The sequence below is a fragment of the Sorex araneus genome, chromosome 4 (genome assembly GCF_027595985.1).
Source record: "Sorex araneus isolate mSorAra2 chromosome 4, mSorAra2.pri, whole genome shotgun sequence".
NCBI classification, from domain to species: domain Eukaryota; kingdom Metazoa; phylum Chordata; class Mammalia; order Eulipotyphla; family Soricidae; genus Sorex; species Sorex araneus.
This window is the reverse complement of record NC_073305.1, coordinates 178940067-178957161: the sequence shown is the minus strand read 5'-3', so window position 1 is coordinate 178957161 and position 17095 is coordinate 178940067. Positions and strand designations below refer to the sequence as shown.

The following is a 17095-nucleotide window of genomic DNA, read 5'->3' as shown; positions in this document are numbered from 1 at the left end:
ACCCCTCAGCTTCTCCTTCAGTCTCAGTTTATATAGCAAATTACATAAGGTGGTAACACAAAGGTGGGTTGAACATTAACAAATCAACAAAGAAGGCTAAGACCATTTCTCGAGGCGATTAACAAAATCTCACTAAGGAGATTACTAGGAGATCCACTCAAGGGTGGGGTCCAAACAAGGGTGTGTCAGAGTGTGAGCTAGCAATCTGCTTAAATAGTTATAGTAAATTTACTTCTAATATTTCTAGCAATGTCATTCTGTATGAGCACAGTAAGAGATATATCAGACTTAAAGTTTGGTTCTTCCTGAGGACATTCACTACATATTCCAGACCACAGTCCTCAGGCCAGGTTAGTCTTCCTAACCCCAGCAGGGTCCTAGTCTCGTCGTTACTTTTGGATCATGACAGCATTTGTCTATGACCATGCTATCAACTTATAGTTGAGTATTGTGGCGCTGGGGCCTGGCCCATTTTGATGCCAGGGTAATTCACAGCTTGCCCTGGGTCCATTCCATCCCTCGTCGGGACCCTGCTTTGGGGGTGTTAGGAACTAAGGGCAACTGAGTTGAGAAAGCAGATGCCTAGAAGTAAATAATATTGGAGTCAATCAGCTCCCAAGTTACAAAGCATACTATTAACTGTTTTCCTGTGTCCATACAGAAAGGCCATTGCTCTAAGGTAAACTAAGTTCCCTACAGCAAGGCTAAAAGGACAAACTCCACGTTATCCTACATCGGATTATTCTACCACCAGACGGACAGTGAATTAATAGAGAGCATGCCTCACCCAGTTAAAAGTTTAACTCCAGGTGTATCACCCTGTTAAAAATTTTGGGTTTCTGGGAGCACACAGCTGTAGTTGCAGCCACATGATACTTCAAACTCTATAACAATGATAAACAAGAAGTGACACACCAGATTGGATGGGATGTAATGTAGAAGGCAACCAATCTCAATTAACAAAATATCAATACAGAAGGCTTAACCTATAACATCTTAGCTCCATAGCTTCATAGCTCCATGGTCAGATACACAATCTTCACTAACTTTTTTCTGAGGAAACATTTTATGATCATTCTTTTAGCAAATTATGACAAGCAATATAAAATATGAGGGCAGGCTTAAAGGGTGGTTGGTAAAATTGGAGATAATGGTGGTGGGAAGGTAAAATGGTGGTGGGATTGGTGTTGGTAAGTTGAATGTCTGTAACAAATCATCATAAACAACTCTGTAAACAACGCTGATTATATAAAGTGTAAGGGGAAAATAAAACTTAAAAATAAATGCATTGTAGCACTGTCATCCCATTGTTCTTCAATTTACTCGAGCGGGCACCAGTAACCTCTCCATTGTGAGACTTGTTACTGCTTTTGGCATATCGAATACACCATGGGTAGCTTGCCAGGCTCTGCCATAAATTCTCTTATAGGATAAATAAAAAAGAAAGCGTGCCTGTTTCTGATATATTTCATTCATCTTATTTTTTAAATCCTCCACTGCCCAGAATAACCCTAGGATTAGAGCAGTGCAGAAGGGGCATCCAAGATATTGACTTCAACTAGATCCCAACATAGTAACCATTCCATTTTAATGACACTCATAAAAATAGGGGAGGATCATTCTAGAGCTGTCTATAGACCATTAGCTTTGATTAAGGCAGATTTAATGTGGGGGTTCCTTGATTATTCCTGCATCGCAGGACTGGCTTAAAATTAAGGGAGTTTAACATTAAACTGTCAAAAATATTATTTTGGTTATCTTTTTTAAAATCAATTAAGCTGGTGCTTAATTGTTGATAATAAACAGCAAACACAAATCTAATGCAGTATGTAAAAATGTTAGAAAAGTTCAATTAACCTCCTACACAGCTTGAAGACCTTGCATGAGGGAGCAGATTTTGCGTTAAGTGGATCCTTACTGCTTCCCGACTGATCCCGCTTCACAAATAGAAGACTGTGACTTAGTCACTCTTAATAATAGAAGGCTACCTACCTGCTTTAGTTTTGAAGGAGAAACTTAGGTTGAATGTCTTCTTTTTGACCCTTACCCAATAAGACTCCCCACAGGCACCTGCGTGCTGATGGTTCTATTATTTCAAGAGACTTTTCCTGAAATTTCAGTACATGGGCATGTACATCATTATTGGCAAATCATTCATCATGATATACTTGGCCTATTTGAAAGCATATAATGCAACTGGGTTTTTCAACAGATACTTCTTTTTTTTTTTTTTTTGGATTTTTGGGTCACACCCAGTGATGCACAGGGGTTACTCCTGGCTCATGCACTCAGGAATTACGCCTGGCAGTGCTCGGGGGACCATATGGGATGCTGGGAATCAAACCCAGGTTGACCACGTGTAAGGCAAATGCCCTTACCTGCTGTGCTATCACCCCAGCCCCCTCAACAGATACTGCTTTATTTGGTTTTTGTGCAAGTTTGCATAATAACAGCAGTTTGGATAATTTCACCATTCTTTTGACCTTCGTTTTTCTCCTCCACACTTTACAGTTTCTCATGGCCAGGCTTTGTCAGACCGTAAACCAAGGACTTTTAAAGACTCATTCAATTGGCATCTGCTGCTGTGTAACAAGATTCAGAACTGAAAAGAATCAAAGAAGCCAGGGTTAGACTACAAACCAGCAAATGCCCTTTGCCACCTGTATTTTCAAACAATGAATGAAACAGAAGACAAAAGCTCTCCCAGGCTAGAGTTGCATACATGAAAGAAGGTTAATGCTGCTTTGTTTTCCTTCCTTTCATCTTCAAATTACTTAAGTAGTTAACTTAGGTCGCCCAAAGCAGTGCTCAGTGGGCCGGAGGACACTCATTGGTTGGACATTCGAACTCCAGGTCTGGAGGATGCTGAGGCCCCTTGGAAGCTGGGAATCATAAGGACCACCCCAGTGGTGCTGAGGTCGGGCATGTAGTGTGTGGGTTGAACTTGGGTCCTGTGCGTGATGCAAAGCAATAACCCCTGAGCCCTGCACTATTTCTCCAGTTCCTATTCAATTTTTTTTTTTCAGAGCAGGGGATCAAAGCCAGATCCTCAACCATGCCAAACATAAGCTGTTCCATGTAGCCCCATCCCCGAACCCCTGTGCTTCCTTTCTGCAATGAATTCCAGCTGGTACTGTGAATAAAGACTGTCTAGAAAATTCTTGAGATACGAGTGGGGCCAAGAGACATGGAAATCAAAGCGTTCCTGGAAAGTTATGGAAGGGCCAGCAAAGAGTCTTTGCCTAACCAGTCTCCTGCCTATGGCAGACTTAGAACTGCGTATACTTTAGAACTGCATACACTTTTCAGAGCAGTGAATTCTTGGGCGGGGTAGGGAGGGGGCAGAAGGGAGGGTGGGGCACAAATGGGAGATGGAATATGAGCACAAGGGGTCCTTTGCTTCATGCCCAGGACATGTTCAGAGGGATGTCACTCTGAATTCATCAATTTCCTAATTTTATCTTTTGAACTCTTCCACGTGAAAACACCAAACAAACATTGCAGAAAAAGAGGAACTGATAAAAAAAAAATCTGTTGTGGGAAGGTGGCTTTTAATTGAATGTTCTTATTTGCATGCTTTTCCCGAAATGTTTATCATAAACAAACTAAAAGGAGAATGTGCTTGGCTTTAGAAAAATGATTCCCCTCCTCTCCCTCCCCCCTCATTAATAAAATGGATTTATATGCTGGTTAGCAGAAGAGGCAAAAAATTCTCTTTGTGGCAACAACCTGTTTTTCTCTTAAGCAGAAAAACTTATTTCTATTCCATGCCTACAAGTTAAAAGAACTTTCTGTTATCCAGTACTGTGTCCTAAGGGCAGGGCCCCTGATGCTGGAGCAATGGAAAGAACTAAATCAACAAACCCTCAGGCCAGATGCTTGGTAGAAAGGATACTCTGCTTGTGGAATTAAGCCCTGTTTTTCAAATGGTAGAATCCTGATTTTTTTTTTTTTAACTTCCTGCAAGCAAGTGGGAGTCAAGAGAGTGCACTTTGGCTTCACTGAGAAATTCACAACTATTTCTCAGAATTTGTTAGCATGGATGGCGCCAGCAAAACAGAATTAGGCAGCCTCTTGGAAACTGGATCATCTTACCGAACACGCAATTTCCATCATCTCCTCTAACATCGCATCTGCCTTCCAGTGATAGTAAAATTGGCTTGTGAAATAAAAGGGGAGGGGCTAGGAATGACACATGTGGCATCCTTGGGTCTCTGTCTTCCTTCTATCTTTCTCTATTGGGAGATCCTCAGGCAGGACTAAATGACGAGGTACATTCCTGGTTGACACTGAGGTCACTTTTGTATTTTCTCATGCCAAAACACACCAAAGAACTAGGTGTCAAGCATGGAAAATGCATTTTCTCCTTTTGCAGATTGCTTTTCCAGGTGTTATTATCTTTAACTTTACCCCCAAGAAAAAATACTGAATTATTTATGCCTTTACTTCTTGCTCACAAGAATAGATGATCACATTAAGCGTCTGGAACTCACTGCGGTAAGATATGGGGAAGAGCTGGAAATTTATGGGAAGGCCAAGCATGGCAAGGATAAAATTAGCCTTCGAGCATATGACTAGCTGGAAAATTACAAGCTACCAGAATCAAGATATCATGGGTTGTCATCAGAGAGTAAATCAAGCAATAACTCTCTTTCAGTGGAAACAGAACAAGTAGAATATATGTCCTCTGCCCTCAAATGGAAGATGGCAACCCCAAAGCGTTTTTGTATTCCTTCAATCATGAAGCCTTACTTACCAATGAGTAATTACTGTTTGAGTAATTAGGAAGAAAGAATGGGGGATACATCCTTGGCAAGCACAAATACCTTGATTTGCAAAGGCCTGAAAGAACAGGAATCATTAAGAGAGATCTTACACAAATCCAACTCCTGTTGGTAGCATTGGTAATCAATCCATGGGTGACAGGGATACCTAGCACTGCTGGTATTTGCTTTTCCCTGTTTCTGTGCATATATAAACAGCTTGTAGAGGGGATTGACTTTTCAAAGCCCCACAAAGCTTGAGATATAACAAAATGATGAAGCTATCTTCTGCCCCTGGTTCTCAAATAATACACTTTGAAACTTTTGCATGTCTACACCATTTTGGAAAAATATTTACTTTCCCAGGTGTTATTTGCAACCTTGGGGGTTGGAGAAGACAAAGATCAGATAAGGAGTTTTATTATGCTAATCAGAGATTAAAAAAACACCCAAAAATTGTTGGGACTTTACAAGGCAAAAACATATACTGAATCCTCAGTTATGACCACATTCAGCCATTTTTCAGGTGGATGAAATTTCAAATGAACTGCAATATTTTTATTGCTATACAAATCTCAATGTCATAGAAAGAAGTTATTCTCTAATACCAAGATAATTGAAATAATATTTAAATGTTTGTAATAGGTGTATGTTAATAATTAGAAAAGTATAGGAAACCTTGTAGTAAAAAATAGAATGTTTTTTTCTCTTTTATACTCTAGGAATTTGGGGGCAACACCCACCCATGTTCAGTTTACTCCCGAATTATGTGCCCAGATTACACTCCTGCCAGTTCTTGGGGGTCCACATGCAGTTACAGAGATTGAAATTGAGTCAGCTGTGTGCAAGGCAAATATCCTAACCCTTATGCTATCTCTCTAACCCCTGTTTTTTAAGGGCTGTTTTGTATTTATGTACAAAGTTTTATACTTACTACATAGTCTAAAGAGTTCTTTTCTTAATCTCATTTTTAAAAAAACTTTATTTATTCTTCTTTATTCTTAAATGTGGTTAAAATCACCAGGATTTTATTTAATGGTAGGTTTAGTTATAGGAAAAAATGAAGATCCTCTGCGTATCCCTGTTTGGAATTTAAAAGTTGCATGACAAGCTGGTGGATACAAGCAGAACTGTAAGCAGAAACCAGTGCATTTAGCAATTTTTTAAGTCCTTCCCAGACAGATATTACTTTCTACAGTCTAGAAGAGAGTAAGCCAGGACCTGATGAGAAACAATGAACAATTTCTGAATCCAAGGACAAACAGAGTTTCAATGACTATCAGAGGACACCATTCTCCTGATTCTGGTATCAGTCACCGAAGGGACATTAGTAGAGCAATTGACAAGCTGTCAGTGGGAACCATGGCAGACTCTGCACCAAGAGGGGAATAAAAGACAAACAGGATCTGATTTCCTGTTCACCATTAGTTTATGAGCACATGGAAGACACACGGAAGACACACTAACGAGTGGCAGAGTGAGTGAAACCACCAGGAAAACAAATCAAACCCCAAAAGATCTGAGACAAAGGAGGAACTACTGCTTCCAAGGAAGCATCCGAAGAGGATTTTCTGAAAGAATCATGCCAACATGAGCCTGAAGGAAGGAACTGACTCAAAGAATCCGAGCAGCAAAGGACCTCTCACGGGAACTGAAGTCACGTTTCCGCTCTCGGGTGAAATCCTGCACCCAGGTGTTTTCAGGCAGATCAAGAGCTCATCGGGTTCACCTAATCCCCACAGCTCCCTTTGTACTCACACATGTTGACCTTTCTTGTGACGTCAGTTTACCAGTTCTACAGATGCTTGTTTGCAACATTTGTCATAGAGATTCATGAGCAGCAAGATAAGGAGTCTAGACAGTTCCTTCTAAAGAACAGAACACCTCAGAAGCCGAGTCAGAAAGCATGAGGATCCCAGCTGTGCCCTTGAAAGAGAGCCCTGGCCACCCCACATGGGCTTCTGCAGAGAAAGGATGACTCAGAGAAAGAGCAGGGCAGAGGCAATAACTAGGAAGATCATTCCTTTCGGGAATTGGGGCAGGGGTACAGAGACCAGGGCTGGTGGCATGGATTTCAAAGCAGTTCGGAAATAAATCGAGAGGTATTCCGGCGTGGAGTGAGGAGTGAAATCTATGGCTCGTGGAAATTATATAGCTTCTGTGTCCCGGTGAATGTTGATGTCACTCATAGAGCAGAAAAGACAAGAAATATGCCTGATGTGAAAGATAAAGTCTTCAGTTAGGGATATGGCAAGTGTTTACAGAGCTCTGACAATGGAAAATCTAGAGTAGTAGTTTTCAACCTTTAAAAATGTTGGAAGATGGGGCTGGAGCAATAGCACAGCAGGAGGAGCATTTGTCCTGCATGTGGCCGACCCGGGTTCGATTCCCAGCATCCTATATGAGCACCGCCAGGAGTAATTCCTGAGTGCAGAGCCAGGAGTAACTCCTGTGCATCTCTGGGTGTGACCCAAAAAGCAAAAAAAAGAAAAAACTTGGGATATATTTTCTCATGCCTGAGGACTCTGGAGTTTTATTGGAAAGGGTCCCTACCCTGTCAAAAGACCCAGCAGTCTCTACCCACACCGACCATAGTTCTGTAAATCAGAGTGTTTAAATAAAGTTTCTCTGGCATAGAAATGGCCTAGGTTCACAGCTCCACAACTAATTTTGAAAGAGACATCAAGATACTGAATTGTCCCAGGTCCCCAGCTCCTATAGTGTAGCACTGTTGTCCGGTTGTTCATCGATTTGCTCAAGCGGGCACCAGTAACATCTCCACTGTAAGAGTTGTTGTTACTGTTTTTGGCATATCAAATACGCCATGGGGAGCTTGCCAGGCTCTGCTGAAGGGATGAGATACTCTCATTAGCTTGCCAGGTTCTCCAAGAGGGACGGAGGAATCAAACCCAGGTCGCCACGTGCAAGGCAAACACTCTATCCGCTGTGCTATCACTCTAGCCCATGAAGTAGGACAATTTTCACAAATTCCCTTTTACTGAACTGTTTTTTGATCATTCTGTTCACCATTTTTGTTGTGCGTGACAAACAATATAAAGTAAATTATTTTATGCCTGTTAAGGGGGGCAGGCGGGAAACTGGGGACATTGGTGGAGGGAAGATTATGCTCATGGTGGGGTCCGGGCTGGAACACTGAATGCCTGAAGCAACTTTATCATGAAAAACTCAGTATGATGGTGTTTATATCGGGTTTCAGAAAATGTTGAGAGATATTCTCTCTTGTCACTGAGGGGTAGGGAAGGGGCATGCTTTGAGCATCTTGTTGAAGTCCTGAGACACTGCTAAAGACAGTCCAGTGCTCAGAACCATCCCTGGCACTAAAGAAGTGTTCAGTCAAATGTCTGTAGGGGAGCTTGGGGCCTAGTGCAAGTTGTAGCACATACGGCCTGGCTTGAATGGAACCTTGAGTTCGAGCCTTGACACCACGTGTCCCAGCTCCCACCCTCTGCGCCGGAATGGAGCCCCGATCGGGTTCCACCCCTGGGGTGACCCTTATAAATAAATGTCCTGGAAATAGCATAGGGCGTGGGGGTGCTGGTTCAATACCCTGTACAAAAAGGAGTGACTCTCATTGCACCACCCTACCTTTGAACTTGCGTCTTAAACATCAGGCCTAGCAAGGGGCCCCAAGCACTAACTGGGAGGGCCCAAAAGAAAAACTGAAAAAGAATTGAGAGAAAGGAAATTTAATAGTCCACCATGAGGAATCTTGATGTAGAGGCAATAGAAGCTCCAAACCAAGAACTTCACAAAGTAGAAATGAGCTGAGATGTGTCCATGTTGCCATTCATACTGCAAAGATGCTTAAGAGGAAGTAAACCCACAAGAAAGTTTGGAAAATGAAGACAAATAGGTGGGGGTAGAATCCACAGGCAATACCTGGATAAGTGAGTTTAATGAGTTTCGTAGCTGGTGACCACTAACCTCACAAGCAAACGCAAAGATTAAAGTGTCAGAAGGCTGGCATCCAAGAAGAAAACATGAATAAGTAGCTGAAGAGAGACTGGTGAAAAGCAAAGGAAGAGGAAAGCAAAGGGAAACAGCGGAGGGAAGAGGTGCAACAATAGCCAGGACGTGGAAACCGCCCCCAAGGTCCAATGACATATAGAGAACAGATGAAGACAGTGTGACTGACGTGTCTATACAATGGAATATTACACAGCTTCAAGGGAAGGAACTCATGCAATTCACTGCAGTGTGAATAGAATGGAGAGTCTCATGCTGAGAGAAATAAACTGCAGGGAGAAGAACAAGTACCAGGTGATCTCACTCATCTGTGGTGCCTAGGGAAGCAAAACAAGGAAAATAGGCAACCTCAGTAACAACCCCTGGGCACTGGTGAAGAGAGAGTAGTAGAGTGGTAATGATGAGGAGTAATACTGAGTATAGAAGTGACACAGGGCTATTGGTGGGGGCTCTTGGCTCTTTGATGGCAGTGAGGTTACTGCACACAGCAAGACCATAAATGTTGACAGTATTGTGAACTGCATCTAAACCAGAATACGTTTTTTTTAAAAAGTGTGAAAGAAGAGAGAAGGAAGCCAGACTTAAGGGAGGGGAAGGAGCGGAGGAGTAGAAAGTGGAGGAGAAGGCAGAGAAGAGGAGAGAAGAGAAAAGGTGAGGAACACTGCAGGTTGAGTTTCCTTCATGGACAGGCAACAGTGCAGGGAATTTATAGCCTTGAAACCAGTTTTGCAAGAAGCATTAAAATGTTGAGCTTCTTTGAAGGACAGGACAAGCTTGGCAGCGTATGTCTCTGAGTCTGGCACTCACGAACCGTGCATATAGTAGTGAGAACTACTAGATTAAGAAAGTGTGTTTTCTCCTAGGTTGCCAAGGGATTTCATACATTTTCAATGATGAATTAACGTCTGATTCATATTGATCTATGTCTGATCAGTTTTCATGACATTCAGAGACTTTTTTGCATGCTTTTACTTATCAATGCAGACACTAAAGCAGCACCTATAATATTTTCTTATATAAAATCAATATTCCCTTTCTTAGGATTAAAAAATTTGTACTATTATAGGCCTATTCATATTTTCCCATTTGCATTTTCTTAGTTCTCTTCACCCTTATCAAATTTTACATTTATAAGTTTTACCTATTTAATGGAAACTAAAATATAGTAGTAGATTTTTTTTAAAGAAAACTTTATTTATGATAAGGAAGACATGATAATTGCCACCATAAGACTCAAGTACAAAGTAAAAATTTAATGCAATATATTTTAGAACCCAGAGTTGGTAGCTTAGCTATGTAAGTGAGAATAAGTATTACTACTATATTGCATTAAATGATTTGAAGTTATTTTATTACATGGGTTAAATCATATAACAATCAACCAACACAACTTGACTTTTACTTATTTTTGATAACTCCATTAAATTAATTAATGGATAATATCAATAATTATGTCATAATTATTATCACTGTCACTGTCACTGTCATCCCGTTGCTCATCGATTTACTTGAGGGAGCTCCAGTAACGACTCACTGTGTTACTTGTTGTGACTGTTTATGGCATATCAAATATGTCATAGGTAGCTTGCCAGCTGTGCCGTGTGGGCAAGATACTCTCGGTAGCTTGCTGGGCTCTCCGAGAGAGACGGAGGAATCGAACCTGTGTCAGCCATGTGCAAGGCAAATGCCCTACCCACTATGCTATAGCTCCAGTACTATACAATATATTATATATAATACATAATGCTATATAAAATATTATAATTATAAATAATAATGATTAATAATTAAGATAATTCCTTTAAGTTTTGTTGAAGGAAGTAACATGAAATAAATTTGATATATCCCTGTCAAGGTGGCAGGTTTTGGGGTGGGAAGGAGCTTGGTTGTGAGTTTGCTATTGGAAAATTGTATGCCTTAAACAACTCTACTATGAACAACTTTGTAAATCACAGTTTCTGTCTTTAGAAAAAATAAGAGAAAGAAAAAGATCCTAGGTGGGAGTGATAATGCACTGGGTAGGGGATTGGCTTTGCATGTAGCCAACCTCGGTGTGAATCCAGAGCGTCACATAAGCACCCCGCCCCCGCCCCACAAGAAGTGATCCCCAAGCCCAGAGCCTAGAGTAAGTCCTGGGCACTGCTAGGAATGGCCCAAAAGCCAATAAATAAAAAGAAATAAATTGGGTGGGGAAAAAGTCAAGTGAAAGTGAAAAGCTAAAAGAATATGGGTATTGGTGGTGGGGAATGTGCACTGATGGAGGGATGGGTGTTTGATCATTGTGTGATTGTAACTCAAACATGAAAGCTCGTAACTATATCTCACACTGATTCAATAAAATAAAATTTTTAAAAAAGCATATGGTGTAAGTATGGTTTTCAGAAGCAAGACTAAACTTTCCTGAAGATTCATGAGTCTGTGGTATGGGAACCTAGTCCACAAACACTAGAATCTGCTTTTCTTTTTTCAATAAAATAATTATTTTTACACTAGTGTTACTATCTTCCCTATCCTTCCCCCACTCCTGTATCACCCCCCTCCTAGAAAATCTGCTTCTTGAACAGTATTATCATGGCTTTTCAAAAGCTGTGTTAATCCCAATAAAATTACAACTAACATTTGTCAATTAAACATCTGGTGCCAATGTACAGTGACCTGGATGGAGCTAGAGTATAGCACATTGAGTGAAGCCAGTCAGAATAAAAGGGTCAGAGACAGAATGATCTCTCCTAGCTGGGACTTAAACATACAACGTCAGGTAGCAACAAAGATCCAAAGACAACCTCATAGGGGAACTGACTCACACAGTTGAGTTGGGGAGAGGTCGAGAGGGAGGGCCCTTGGGGGAGGAGGATGGGTACACACACTGGTAATGGATGTGGTATTGGAACTATACCCATGAAAACCCGTTATTTTTAATATTAAAGTCAATTTTTTTAAATAATGAAAATCCTAAAATAAAGAAAATCTGGTGTTTGAGGAAAAACTGGAAGCTGGAGAAGGGAAGGCAGGAAAAGATAGGGAAGGGGTGGAGTATGATGCTCCCAAGGGCAGGAATATAGAAAATTGAAGGGTGGGCTAGCCCACAGCCTTAAACTGAGGAGCAAAGGCAAAAAGAGTTCCCAGGTCTGTAAGCGAGATTGGAAAGATGGAGCTTGTTTTTTTTTTTTTTTTTTTTTTTTTTTTTTTTTTTTTTTTTAAATGTCCAGTAACCTGCAAAACCAAGGAGTGGTCCCGGAACTCAGAGCCGGGAGTAAGCCCTGAGCACTGCTATGTCTAGCCCCAAAGCCAATAAATCAAAGAAAGGACTTGGGAGAGGAAGAGTCTACATCAGCAAACCCAAAGGAGGCGTCACAGTGAAGAGCTTGCAGTGGAAGCAAACAAGAAAACACCTGCGGTAGAAATCGAGGCAGCCAGGACTAGATCCATTATTAGCCAGCTTCCTGCTTTTATAAGCAGCAGAAAGCGTATCGACTTCCTTCAAGGAAAATGTGCAAAGTAACTTTCCGGGAAATGCTGTGTGATTCAGTGGGGTGCTGTATGTGGAGTACTTGCCAGCAGTGGGCGTGGCGCTGGGCAGAGTCTCTGGCCTGGAGTAAATGATCATTGCCCTCTAATCCTCAAAGCAGAGACTAGGAAAAGAAACGAAAACCTGCATTCCCAGCCAATCCAAACAGAATGTGCTAAGTAAGGTTGCGCACTGGAGAATGGAGTGACTTGTAGGCGTTCATAGAAACTAAAAGTGGCCTTTGGAGCGCTGGTGGGATTTCTTCCCTTCAAGATGGGAAAACTGGATCCTAATCAGCGAGGTGGTTCATTATTTTTATATAATATAAATAGGAAGTGAGGAATTTACACTTCATAATGTATATCTACAAGCACATGCATATGTGTGTACCTATAGGAGTAAATATTTATACAAGTATCCATACATATATACTTAGATTCAAAATGCAATCTTTGCTTTGACTGTCCTCAGTGCGTCAAAACGATACATGTTCAAATATATCAAAGAAGATATAGTCAACTGAGCTGGTAAATTATGGCCTCCTTCTACTCTAATATTGCAACTAGACCTGAGACAGATACCATGAAATGAGAGAGCAAATTTGAGATGGTGGCCGGGAGAAGGCTCTTCGTGAGTCTCTGTGAGCTTGACTAGCCTGTATCACATGGCTTCACCTCTCTGTAAAGCAAACACATCCAAGCCAGCTTCTGGAAGTTTCCTGCAGCTTCAGGTCTAAATAGCCAAGCCACAGCAGGTCACTCACCTGTCCAGAAGCAAGTTGGGAGCGAACAGAAGCTTCCCCGGGTGCTCCATGGAGCGCCAGATCAGGCCAATCATCAGGATCTCCAGCCAGGCGCATTCCAGAAGGTGGACTTGGTCATGCAGGCTCAAATCCACGAAGCCTGAAACAAGACAGGAGAAACCCCGCTGATTTCAAATGAAACTCTCGGCTACTGACGAGATGAATGCCACCAGGCATCTGAACTGGTGGGGCCCATCTTTTATGAACAGGAATAGCAGGTAGACGAGGAAGGTCCAGACACTCTTCAAAGCCTAGTATTTCAAGGAATTTTATTGTGGCATTAAGTTCTGTGATACCTTATAATCAATATACAGAAATGTATAAATGCATACAACCAACTTTGCTTTTTACAATAATCCGTACTTTCAACTTTCCTGTAAAAGCATAAAACTTGTATACTTTCTACACTAGATTCTCTTTTTTGCTTTTGGACTATACCTGGTGGTGCTCAGGGGCTACTCCTGGCCCAGTGCTCAGAGGTTGCTCCTAGCAGTGCTCTGAGGGCTTTTATAGAGGTAGGGATCAAATCAAGCCTCCATCATGCAAAGCATGAAATCCAGCCCACAGAGTTATCTCTACTTAAGTACTCTACTTAGCTGCTCCTTAAATATTTCTAAAAGTCTTATGTGATGGTTACTGCCCATTTCTATTTCTGTTGAAAATACTGAAGTACAAATATTTTAAATTATATGCTTCAAATAAACAGAAATTGGAGCATGGGTTGGCTCAAAGTCATTAAAATTCCAATTCTTTGCTTAATGCCTAAGCCAGGCTCCTTTTTTGTAACACAGAAAAGAAAGATAAATAAAATAGTGTAAGTAGGTATATAACATGAAGAATGAATGAGTGATACTATGATTACTGGTAGTAAATAGTGCAGGAACCCAGGTGTGCAGGACCCGGGGATAAGATCTCCAAGCCTGCTTGGATTGGGACTGGGTCTCTCCCACCCAGATCCCCCATTTTCCAGTAGCTAGGTGATCACACCCAGAAACTGCCCCAGCGCCGTGTAATCCCATCAACGGCCAACATCCAGAGACTATAAAACCAAGCTCCCAGAAGCAGCCACAAGACATCTTATAGCCTAGTCCTCCCAGTTCTCCCTCTCGGAGAATCTGGAAAGCTACTGAGAGTTTCCTGCCCATACGGCAGAGCTCCCTGTAGTGTACTGATATGCCAAAAACAGTAACAATGATAGGTCCCATTTCTCTGACCCAGAAGAGCCTCTAATGTGGCACCATTGGGAAGGACAAGTCAAGAGAGACTGCTAAAATCTCAGGACTAAGACAAATGGAAACACGTTACTGGGCCTGCTTGAGCAAATCAACGATCAACAGGATGACAGTGATACAGTGGTACATTTATTATAGATGTATAAACTAACTGTGTCTTAATAATTTAATAACTTAGTAGATTAAAGCTTTTTCCTATATCCCTGGCAATAGAAAAAGGGAAGAGGAGGGAGAAAGAGAGAGAGGAGTGAGAAAGGAAAGAAGAGAATGGGGGAGAGCAAAGGAAGAGGATTCAAGTTAGAAAGTTTCAGAGGAGAGGATGAAGAAGAAGGGAGATGAGGGGGACAGAAGAAGGAGGCAGAGAGAAGAGGGAGAGAAGGAGAAAAAGGAAGAGGAAAAGGAGGAGGAAAAAGAAAAGAATAGGATTTCTTGAGTCCCCATGGATTAGAAGCAATGCTAATGCTTCTTTTATAGAATGTATTTTCATCTTTATTCATACAATAACTCTCAAAGGTGGGATCTGCAGGAAATACCATTTTAACAGATAACAACACAGATGTTCGAGGAGCTGATGGATTTGTTAAGGTCAGAGATGGAAAGATAATCCAGAACCTGTGCCCTTGACCACAGTGTCCTCCACCTCCCATGAGCTGCAATTAATTATAAACTTTGGATCCAGTGACCACATAAATCCAACCGTACAGACGAAGCTACACCAGCATGACAGAGCGCTTCACAAACAACCTGCTCATGCTGATAGCACTTTCCTAACCAGGCCTCGGTTCTTCAGCCCCGATACCCATCACAGTCCAATTTCCTCCTTTCACCTTCTGCCCCCCATGTTTTGTTCTGTCTTAGCCAAGAGATTAGCTCTCGTAACTATATCTTAATTTATTTTTTAATTTAATATTTAATTATCTTTAATATGTATTTTTTTATTGAATCAGCATGAATTACAATGTCACATAGATAGTTGTGATTGAGTTTCAGGCGTGCATTATTCCAACACCAATCCCTTCACCGGTGTCCAAGACCCTTCACCAATGTTTCTAGTTTCCTTGCCACCCATACCTCCCCACCCCAGTCTGCCGTTCTCTCCATCATTTTTCTCCTAGTGGTCCCTCCCCTAATTTATCCCCCTCATCTCTGCTCCAGTGTCAAACTCCCTACTAAAGACCAATTTTGCTATTCATTTCTATTGCCTTTGGGCATCTGATATTCCCCTACAAAGTTTCTTTATACCCCACATCTGAGAGAGATCATTCGGAGTCTGTTCCTCTTCTTCTGACTGATTTCACTCAACATGATACTCTCCATCCATCCATGTTGCACAAATTGCATAACTTTATCTTTTCTTAAGGCTGGAACCACATTTTTATATATCTTCTTTATTTTATCTCATAAACACCACACTTTTACAAAAGATACATATTTTAGTACCAATTTGAATGTATTTAAAAGGCAAACACATCAGATGATCTTGATTAGGCACTCAAGTTTTGATAGTTTTTTTGACTGCCTGGTTCTTCTTGGCAGTTGTGGTGGTCCCGGACCAGTATTGAACATTTAGGAGCACAGGTCATTCTGTACAGACCTTTAATCCCTATCACCAAACAGGAAGTGATTCACATAGAGAATTTAAGCTACAGAAGAGATTCAAAAGTTTATAGCTCCTTTTAGCTATTCAGTGGCCCTAAGCAGCCCTAAGAGGCCCTAAGGGATGAGATGACTTGACATTGATAAATTGGATTAGACAAAAGGTATTAACTTTCTCATTCTGTTTGCAGAAACTCCTTTCTGGTTACCAACAGAAACTCACATAACTCCTTCCTTTCTGCTTGCCTATAAGACAACCTGCAAGAACCCATATCTTTCACAAGTTACGTTTTAGGAAGAAACGCACAGGAAAATACATCATTCTTCAGGAGACCAGATGAAATCAAGACCCAATTAGAAGTATCTTGGAAATAGACATCTATTATCCAAGAACTAGACAGAACAGAAATTTCTAGAGCTTCCTACCTATAAAATATTCTCTGAAGCAAAGGAATAGAAGGTAGACGGAAGCACCATTCCAACCTTTCTGTTCTAGACTACAATAAGAGTCTTTTCCCTCCTTGCAAAAGCTGATGTGATCATGCTTGGGTTTCTGGTATACCAAGTATCAAACCCCAAACCTCTCCCCTCAATTTTTTTGAAGTAAAAATTGCACCTTTTTTTTCTATTGTTACCCTATTAATTTATTTCACAAGAGTCTCACACCTCTTTGACTTCTCTAACTCTGAATAATTATGAGATATATGCATGTTGTTGTATATGCAATTAGTTGATTCTTGACTACTGAGTGATATGTCACTATGTGGGTTTATTCAATAAATAAATACTATTTATTTGAGCATTTGAGTTATTTATAGCATAAGGAAATTATAAACAAACCTATGAGCAAACTGTATGTAAAATTTGCAGTAATATGTGCTTTCAGTTTTTTCCTTGGGTAAATGTTTAAAAATAAAATGACTGGATCATATACTAGTTATATATCGGATTTCTAAAGAAATTATCAAGCTATACAATTCTATTTTATTTTTTAGAGAAAACTTCACTCCCCATATTTTTATTATTTCTCATACTTATTATTATTACTTGCCCCACTCCCCCCAGCAAAAAAAAATAAAAATACACACCCTCTCCCAAACCCTCTCCACGTTTTCTCCTATTTCTCACCTTTTCCCTCTCAGGTTACCTTAGTTCTGTCGCTAACGTCTTGTCATGTTCTGTTTTGCTTTGTCTAGCCAACCACATT

General features: G+C 40.9%; 1 protein-coding gene across 2 annotated transcripts in view; it reads right to left on the bottom strand.

Moving 5' to 3' along the window:
* ESR1 (estrogen receptor 1) overlaps positions 1-17095 on the bottom strand; it is a 279658-nt gene that overhangs the window by 72966 nt on the left and 189597 nt on the right. For both annotated transcript variants that reach the window (XM_004601103.2, XM_055136027.1), the window contains exon 6: positions 13022-13160. In XM_004601103.2, coding sequence (XP_004601160.1) covers positions 13022-13160 — 139 coding nt within the window. The remainder of the gene's footprint in view (positions 1-13021; positions 13161-17095) is intronic.